We start from the raw sequence: 9991 nt of genomic DNA, 5'->3' as shown, positions 1-9991 counted from the left end.
ACCTTTCCTCCCCTTCCCTTTTTCTCTCCCTATCTCTGTCTCTGTCTGTCTGCCTCAGTCTGCCTCAGTCTCTCTCTTTCTCTCTCTGTGTCTGTCTGTCTGTCTGTCTCTCTCTCTCTGTCTCTCTCTCTCTGTCTCTCTCTCTCTCTCTCTCTCTCTCTCACACACACACACACACACACACACACACACACACACCATTTTGTTCTAAACTATGTAACTAACATTTCAGTATCTCTCCAGGCCATTCATTGGCTTTATCTTTCTCCAGAGTTCTTCCTCAGTGGAAGTGTATTCATTGCCAAACTTTAATATCAACTAAAGAAGGTAAGTATAACTTGGGGTGCTCTAATACGCCCATTAATATTCCTTTCTCACCCATAAGACAAGTGATCTAATTAAGTAAAACTATCATCTGATTTTGTATTTAGTGAATATTTCTAATAGGCAATTTAAACTCATTGTGAACAAGAGTTTCATATTTTAATGGAAATTGTCAGTCTCATGTCTCGAATTTCATAATTCAACATTTTCCCTTTACATATTCATTTCAATGTAGCACATCTTCAGATTTTTTTTGTTTAAATGTCCTATTGTAAAATTCAGAACAGAGTCTACTAAAGGTGTGAGGTTCATTTTGCAGAGAAAGTCAAATCTGTTTAAAAAACAGTACTAAACTTTCACAATGGGTCAATGAAACTTTTCAATGAAACTGTGTGGTAAAGTGGGAGCAGTGAAACTCTCGAGTATCTCATGAACCCTAGGAACAGTGTGGGATTGTAGTTTGATTTCAGGATGTACGCTTCACAAGATCAAGGGGTTTTCTCTCTCTTTCTTTCTTTTTTTTGTGACAGGATCTTACTATGTAGCCCATACTATCCTGAAACTCTGAATCCTTCTACCTCTACTTTCAGAGTGATGAAATTGAGTAATTAGACCAGTTTAAAATGCGAGTGTGTGTGTGTGTGTGTGTGTGTGTGGGTGGGTGGGTGTGTGGGTGGGTGTGGGTGTGAGTTTTCTTGGGGTTTGAACTCAGGGCTTGGGCGCTGTTCCTGAGCTTTTTCACTCAACACATGTGCCCTAACACTTGAGCCATAATTCTTCTTTCTTTTTCCAGTAATTAATTGGAGATAAGAGTCTCCTGGGGCTGGGTGCAGTGGCTCACCCCTGTAATCCTAGCTACTCAAGAGGCTGAGATCTGAGGATCACTGGCGAGACTCTTACCTCCAATTAACAACCAGAAAACTGGAAGTGGTGCCATGCCTTAAGTGGTAAAGCACTACCCTTGAGCAGAAGAGCTCAGGGACAATGCCTAGGCCCAGAGATCAAGCCTCCAGCCCAGTATTTTGATGGGTCATTTGAGATAGAACCTCAGAGACTTTCTGCCTAGGGTGGATTTGAATCACAGTCCTCTAGATCTCAGCCTCCTGAGTAGATAAAATAACAAACCTTAGCCACTGTTGCCCAATTGTTTTATTTGTGTGTGTGTGTGAGTGTGTGTGTTTGTTTTGTTTTTTAATTCAAATGTTTATTATGGCTAGGTATAGTGGCTCAAGTCTGTAATCCTAGCTACCTGGCAGATAGAGATCAGGTATGAGAGTTCAAAGCCTGCTTGGGCAAAAAGTACTCGAGTCCATCTCAACCAACAGCAGGAAATGGTGGCCTGTGTCCGTTCCTAACTGTAGGAAAGCACAGTGGCTGGCTAAGGTGGCACATGCCTGCATCCTAGCTACATTGAAAAGCAAAAGCCAAATGCACCACCACTCAGGCCAGCGTAGGGCAAAAATGAGACCAAGTCACAAAAACTAACCAATGCAGCTAGGTGACAGTGGTTCATACCTACAACCCTAGCTACTCAGAGGCTGAGAACTAGAAGGCTGTAATTCAAAGCCAGCCCAGGCAGGAAAGACTATAAGACTCTAACTAACCAGCAAAAATGCTAGACTGGAGGCACAGCTCAAATGGTAGAGCACCGGCCATGAGCAAATAAAGCCCAGCAAGAGCTGGACAAGACCCCGATTTCAAGCCCTGGTACCAGTTTATGGGAAACAACAACAATAACAACAACAACAACAAAACAGAAAAACAAAAACCCTAGCCTGGAGCCAGTGGCTCACACCTGTAATGCTAGCTATACAGGAGGCTGACATCTGAGGATCAGGGTTCAAAGGCAGCCTTGACAGAAAGGTCCATGAGAATCTTACGTCCAATTAACCTCCAGAAAACCAGAAGTGGCACTGTGGCTCAAGGTGGAGTCCTAACCCTGAAGAAAAAAGTGCAAGGACAATGTCTCACTCTGAGTTCAAGCCCCATGACTGACACACAAAACAGCAACAAAAAAAAGCAAAAAAAAAAAAAAATAGCTAGAGGGCCGAGAGTTTGGCCTCGTGGTAGAGTGCTTGCCTGGTATGCACAAAGACCTGGGTTTGATTCCTCAATCCCACAAACACAGAAAAAGCTGGAAGTGCCAGGCATGGTGGCTTATGCCTGCAGTCCCAGCTACTCAGGAGGCTGAGATCTGAGGATGGATCTCAGTTCAAAGCCAGCCCGGGCAGTGAGACTGTTATCTCCAATTAAAACTAGAAAACTGGAAGTGGTGCTGATGCGGAGGATCCAAGGATAGGGAGGAAGCAATGAGCTGAAGAGCTCGGGGACAGCAGCCCGGCCCAGAGTTCAAGCCCCATGACCAATCAAAAAAAATTTATATACTATGCACAACTAGTACTTTCATAGAACCTGAGCACTTATAAAGCTGTCTCAGAAAAAAAAATACGGACCATTTCTTTTAAATTTAAGTTTTTAATTTTTAATTGACTAACAGTTACGTATGTTTAGTGGAATATGTTTTGATACTTCTACTCACTGTAGAATGTCTTATCAAGCTAATTAGCATATTTATCACCTCATCTCTTTTTTGTATTGACAACATTTTAAATCCTCTCTTTTACCAACTGGAAACATATAGTCCAGCATTAGTAACAACTGTCATCACTGTGTGCAATACACAGATTCCTGCCCACTCAACCTTCATAGCCTTCCTCTCTGCCTCCCTCCCCAATCCCAGACTCTAGTCACCCGTCTTCTCTCTTCTGTAAGCTCATAGGTTTTAGAGTCCAAATATTAGCAAAAAGTCATATGACTTTTTTTCTTTTTTTCCCCGTGTGTGTGTGTGTGTGTGTGTGTGTGTGTGTATGTGTGTGTGTGTGTGTACAGGGGTGCACATTCGCATGCCAATCCTGGGCCAAGCGTTATCCCTGAGCTCTTCTGCTCCAGGCCAGCTCTCTACCACTTGAGCCACAGCTCCACTATTGGCTTTTTGGGTAGCTAATTAGACATGAGTTTCACAGACTCTCCTGTCCAGGCTGACTGCAAACCATGATCCTCAGATCTCAGCCTCCCAAGTAGTCAGGATTCTAGGTGTGAGTCAGCAGCACTTGGCTTGGCATTTGTCTTGCTGTAGCTGACTTATTTCACTTAATATAATGTCTTCCATGTTCTGAAAAACTGACAGAATTAGCTGGGCATGGTGGCTCATGCCTGTAATCCTAGCTACTCAGGAGGCTGAGATCTGAGGATTGAGGTTCAAAGCCAGCCCAGGCACTAAAAAGTCTGTGAGACTTTCATCTCCAATTAACTACCAGAAAATTGGAAGTGGCATTGTGGCTCAAGGGATAGAAAGGTATCCCTGATTTGAAGAGCTCGGGGATAATGCCCAGGCCCAGAGTTCAAGTCTCAAAACTGACAAAGAAAAAGAAAAAACAAAACTTTCTTTGTGTCTAAGGCTAAATAGTATTCTAACGTGTATATATGCCACATTTCCTTTACCCATTCATGTGTTAGGTGGAATCTGTATCTTGGCTATTATAAGTAACACTACAGTGAACGTGGGAACAGGTGTCTCTTCAATAGATTGGTTTGAATTCCTTTGGATTTAGACCTAGAAGTGGGATTACTAGATCATAGGATAATTGTATTGTCAAAGGTTGGAGAAAACTCCATGTTGTCTTTTATAATGAATGGACTCATTTATATTCCAACCCACAGTAAATAAGGTTCCTTCTTTTCTACATCCTCTTCAACACATCGTGTCATCCACAGGTTTGGCTGGTTGGTTCTTGTTGTTTGATCACTTGTTCATTCGCCATACTGCATTCGCCTTATGCATTTGGGCACCTTACCACTCAGACACACCACAACCTTCATGCTTCCAAAATTAACCAGCCTAACACATGTGAGCAAATAGATACCATCGCGATTTGAATTTTGGTTCCTTAAGGCTGTTTTTTGATGTCTGCACCACTAGTGCTCGGCTGATAGAAACGTTTCCTAAAAGCCCAAAGAATGAAGGGTTTGCGCTTTGCAAGCCAAAGCAGCTACTCTTTCTCTATCATCACTCCAAAGCAGCTACAGAAGACAGGTAAATAATCAAACATGGCTATGTTCCAGTAACATCTTATCTACACAACTCTTGCCAGAGAACATAATTTCCCTTCAATTGTCATCTCTCCAGATGAGAGGAATTTCTCCCCTGCTGGCCTTTTTTTTGACAATCTCTTTCCTTAGTATCTCATCATTTACCTGTCACCTCACCACTACATCCTGTTTGTCCATCCTCTAGGTCCAATCTCTCCAGGAAATGGAAAGAGGTAACTACACCTTGTTGACTGAGTTTATCCTAGCAGGCATTCCCTACCCACTCAAGCTAAGGACATTCCTTTTCCTGTTCTTCTTGCTAATCTACATCCTGACCCAGCTGGGAAACCTGCTGATTCTGCTTACAGTGTGCGCAGACTCTCAACTCCATGTCCGCCCCATGTATGTCTTCCTCGGAATCCTCTCTGTCATTGACATGGGCATTTCATCCATCATTGTCCCCCGCCTCTTGATGAATTTTACTTCAGGTATCAAACCCATCCCCTTTGGTGGCTGCGTGGCTCAGCTTTATTTCTATCACTTTCTGGGCAGCACCCAGTGCTTTCTCTATACCTTGATGGCCTATGACAGGTACCTGGCAATATGTCGGCCCTTACATTACCCAGTGCTCATGACTACGAAACTAAGTCTCTTGCTTGCGGCTGGGGCTTGGGTGGCTGGCTCTTTCCATGGAGCACTCCAGGCCATTCTAACCTTCCGTCTGCCCTACTGTGGGCCCAACAAGGTAGATTACTTCTTCTGTGACATCCCTGCAGTGCTGAGGCTGGCCTGTGCTGACACCACAGTCAACGAGCGGGTGACATTTGTGGACATTGGCGTGGTGGTAGCCAGCTGCTTCTCCCTGATCCTTCTGTCCTACGTCCACATCGTCCAGGCTGTCCTGCGGATCCGCACAGCTGAGGGGCGGCGCCGGGCCTTCTCCACCTGCGGAGCCCATGTGACTGTGGTCACCGTGTACTATGTGCCGTGTGCCTTTATCTACCTGAGGCCAGAAACCAACAACGTCCTCGATGGGGCAGCTGCGCTGTTTCCCACGGCCATCACCCCTTTCCTCAACCCCCTCATCTACACTCTAAGAAACCAGGAGGTGAAGCTGGCCCTGAAGAGAATGATCCAGGGCTCTGGGAAGAAGAGTGAGGTCTGAGCTGGGTGATGGTGGCTCACGACTGTAATCCTAGCTACTCAGGAGGCTGAGATCTGAGGATCCAGGTTCAAAGCCAGCCTGGGCACCAAAGTCCATGAGATTCTTATCTTCAATTAACCACTGGAAAACTGGAAGTGGCTTGCTGTGGTTCAAGTGGAAGGGCCTTGAGCTGAAGAGCTCAGAGGCAAAGCCCAAGCCCAGAGTTCAAGGCCCACAAGCAAAAAAAAAAAAAAAAAGGGTGAAGATTAAAAGTGAAGAGACCCTCACATTTAGAATTTATTCTAACTTTCAGGTTTTAGTGAGGACTTTTGATTTCTTTCTTCATGTACCAACATCATATTATAAGGTTATAATATACTTAAAAAAAATTCAAGCCCCAGGACTGGCAAAAACAAACGAACAACAAACAAACAAAACCTAAACTCAATAGCTTATGCAACAGGCCGGGAGAGTGCTTTCCTACATGCACAAAGCCCTGGGTTCAATGCCTTGGTACCACATACAGAGAAAAAACCAGAAATGGTACTGTGACTCAAGTGGTAAAGCTCTAGCCTTGAGAAAGCTCAAGGACAGTGCCCAGGTCTGGAGTTTCAGCCCCAAGACTGGCGGAAAAAAAAAAAAAAAAGCTTATGGAACAAAACACAAATTTCCAGTCTATAAAAGTATAAATCTCATTCCTCTTTTATGAATGATTAGCATAATTGCTCCTGTAACTGTTGCCTGAAAATTTAATGAAAAGTCATTAATGTGATGTTAGATAGATCATAAAATACAATTGAAATGGAATGAATTTTCAAGACAATATTTACTTTAAAAGCACAATATGGAAACTTGGGATATAAGTAGGAGAGCCCTTGGTTTGAGTCCCCAACACTAACAAATAAATAAATATCCAGAAAGCAGCATGTTAGGGCTGGGAGCATGGCTTAGTGTAGAGTGCTTGCCTAACAAGCGCAAAGACCTGAGTTTGATTCCTCAGTATTCCATTTATCAAATCTTCAAGTCTTCCTTTGATGTGTTGCATTTCTGGTTTTTCACTTCGCATATGCCCAGAAGCCCCTTCCTGAACGGTTTCATGGTTTGCAGTCTTACGCAAAGGTCTTGGATCCATTCTGAATTGATGCGGGTGGGACGTGACATATGAAGAATGAGCTTGTTTTCTGTATGTGACTGTCTTGTTTAGCCAGCACCTTTGTTAGAAAAGCTTCCAGGGTCTTGGATCCCTTATCAAATAGTAGATATCTAGAAGTCTGCAGGTTGGTTTCTGGCTCATGGACCCTGCCATGCTTTGCACTTTTTTTTTCTGGTTGTGGGACTTGAACTCTGGACCTGGGTGTTGTCCTTAAGCTCTTCAGCTCAAAGGCTACCACCCTAGTCCTTGAGCCATAGAGCCACTTCTGGTTTTCTGGTGGTTAATTGGAGATAAGAATCTAACAGACTTTAGTGCCCGGGCTGAGTTTGAACCGAGATCCTCAGATCTTAGCCTCCTGAGTAGCTAGGAGTGCCAGTGTGAGCCACCCCGCCCAGCTCTGGCTTTGCATTTCATGCTATAGAAGGTTTTCGTTCTTTTTTTTTTTTTTTTTTTTTTTTTTTTTGCTGTTCTGGGGCCTGAACTCAGGGCCTGGGCCCTGTCCTTGATCTTTCTCAAGGCCAGTGTGTGACCACTTGAGCCACAGCACCATTTCTGGATACATATATATATATATATATATGAGCCCAAGGCCTCAGTTCTTTTAAGGACTTAACTCATTAGGTTAAGCCCACAGCAACAAAAAGAATTGATTAACTAGAACATAATATGCACACTAGAGAGCCTAAATCTTGGAAATCATCATTGGTAGCCATAAAAACTTCTCAACTTTTTCAATTTTCATAGTGAATTTTGTAGAAAAATATACTGTTATAAAAATTAATCACAGGAGATCTTAAAGTGGGATTGCTATGCCACATGTTTAAAATCCGGAACTCAGGGCTGGGGATGTGGTTCCGTGGTAGAGCATATCACTGACTTATATGAGACCATGGGTTCATATCTCAGGATCACATTAAAAAACAAAACAAAACAGAAATCCAGGGCTGGAAATGTGGCCTACTGGTAGAGTGCTTACCAAGCATGCATGAAGCCCTGGGTTCAACTCCTCAGTACCACATACACAGAAAAAGCCGGCAATGGTGCTATGGCTAAAATGGTAAAGTGCTAGCCTTGAGAAAGCTCAAGGACAGTTCAGTTCCCAGGTCCTGATTCAAGCCCCAAGACTAGAAAAAAAAAAATCCAAACATCTAAAAATATCCTAGTTCTTGTTTAAGAATTGACTATTTAAAGGGCCTGTTCCTATAATCCTAGCTACTCAAGAGGCTGGGATCTAAAGATTTACATTCGAAGCCAGCTGGGGGAGGAAAATCCATGAGATTCTTACCTTCAGTTAACTACTAAAAAAAAAAAAAAAAAAAAAAAAAAAGGAACTGTGGCTCCTGTGATAGCCTTGATCACAAAAAGCTAAAGGGCAGTGTGCAGGCCCTCAATTCAAGCACAGAAAATAAAAACCAAAACTATTTTACCTGCGCACCAGTAACTTACACCTCACAACAGGAGGCTGAGATCTGAGGATCATGGCTTAAAAACCCAGGCAGAAAATCCATGAGACTCTTTTTTTTTTTTTTTTTTGCCAGTCCGGGGCTTGAGCTCAGAGCCTGAGCACTGTCCTTGGATTTTTCTCAAGGCTAGAGCTCTACCACTTGAGCCTCAGCACCACTTCTGGCTTTTTTTCTATGTATGTGGTACCGAGGAATTGAACCCGGGTCTTTGTGCATGCTAGGTGAGCACTCTACCACTAGGCCAAACTCCCGGCCCCAAAAAGATGTACTTTTTTTTTTTTTTTGGCCAGTCCTGGGCTTGAGCTCAGAGCCTGAGCACTGTCCTTGGACTTTCTCAAGGCTAGAGCTCTACCACTTGAGCCTCGGCACCACTTTCGGCTTCTTTTCTATATATGTAGTACCGAGGAATCGAACCTGGGTCTTTGTGCATGCTAGGCAAGCACTCTACCACTAGGCCAAACTCCCGGCCCCTCCATTAGACTCTTATCTCCAACTAACTACCCAAAAGCCAGAAGTGGAAGTGTGGCTCATGTGGTAGAGGACTAGCCTTGAGTGAAAAAGGTAAGGACCTAAGTCCTGAATTCAAGTTCCCAGTACAGTACACACAAGGCATACACACGCACACACACACACACACACACACACACACAAGTTAACAATTTGAAGGAGTATGGAATTCTATTCTGAGAATAACTAATGTTGTTAAAGCTTTGTTTTGTTTTCTACTTACATCTGCTGTTTCAAATGAGAGTGCTGCTGCAAAGTCTGATTTCATCATTCAGTGGAAAATCTCTCTGGAGGCTTCACAGTGTGCTTTATATTTTTACTACACTGAAAATTACCCTGTGGAAATCTCATTCCTACTTTAGTAAATACTTGGATTTCTTTTCCAATGGATGTCTCCTTTCAGCTCTGAAAGCATTTTGTCAAATGTTTTTTGAAGACCTGAATAATTCAAGACATGCTTTTGCTACTTAAACATTGTCTCTAATAGCCTGAGTTTCTTTTGGCTGTCAGCTATTAAGTTGAAATCTAACTTTTCTTTAACTGTTTGTACACAGGGGTTTCAATTAGACATGTCCACTTACGACTACAATGCATTTTTTATGCCAGTCCTTAGCTTGAACTCAGAGCTTGGGTGCTGTCCCTAAGCTTCTTTTGCTCCAGGCTCATGCTCTACCACTTGAGCTACAACTGAGTAGTTTATTGGAAATAAGAGTCTCACAAACTTTCCTGGCTTTGAACTGTGATCCTCAGATCTCAGCCTCCTAAATGACATGGCCAGAGTACAATCACATGCAAAGAATACAATACATAATGAATAGGATTGTTCTTTATTTTTATTTTTTGTTTTATTTGGGGACTGGTTCTGTCCTTTTATGCTTTATTTATATAAAAGTTATATTACTATATCCTGAAACTCAAGTCATTCTTTGAGAAATCCCCAAATTGGTGCCTTCACTATTTAATAGTACATGTAGAAAAAAAAAAAAGCTATCCAGAGAGCCAAACACCAATGGCTCACACCTGTAAATCTGGCTATTCAGGAGGCTGAGCCATGAAGATCACAGTTCAAAACCAGTCTAGGCAGGAAAGTCTTTTAGACTCTTGCCTCTAATTACCAAAATGGCAGAAATGGAGCAGTGACTCAAAGTGGTAGGGTGCCAGCCTTGAGCCAAAAAAAACCCAAAAAACAAAAAACAAAACTCAAGGACAGACGGGTGCAGTGGCTCACGTCTATAATCCTAGCTACTCAGGAGGCTGAGATCTGAGGATCATGGTTCAAAGCCAGCTCAGGCAGAAATGGCTATAAGATAG

General features: G+C 42.9%; 1 protein-coding gene across 1 annotated transcript; it reads left to right on the top strand.

Annotated features, from left to right (window-relative positions):
* Positions 1-4636: 4636 nt before the first annotated feature.
* Positions 4637-5578, top strand: Or10g3 (olfactory receptor family 10 subfamily G member 3). Its single transcript, XM_090355050.1, has one exon. It carries the CDS (start codon positions 4637-4639, stop codon positions 5576-5578), a length of 942 nt encoding a protein of 313 aa, XP_090211176.1.
* Positions 5579-9991: the final 4413 nt, after the last annotated feature.

Source organism: Megascapheus bottae, chromosome 2, assembly GCF_031878675.1.
Source record: "Megascapheus bottae isolate mThoBot1 chromosome 2, mThoBot2.hap1, whole genome shotgun sequence".
Classification (NCBI taxonomy): Eukaryota; Metazoa; Chordata; class Mammalia; order Rodentia; family Geomyidae; genus Megascapheus; species Megascapheus bottae.
The sequence above is the reverse complement of the archived record's forward strand: the minus strand, read 5'-3'. Positions and strand labels throughout refer to the sequence as shown.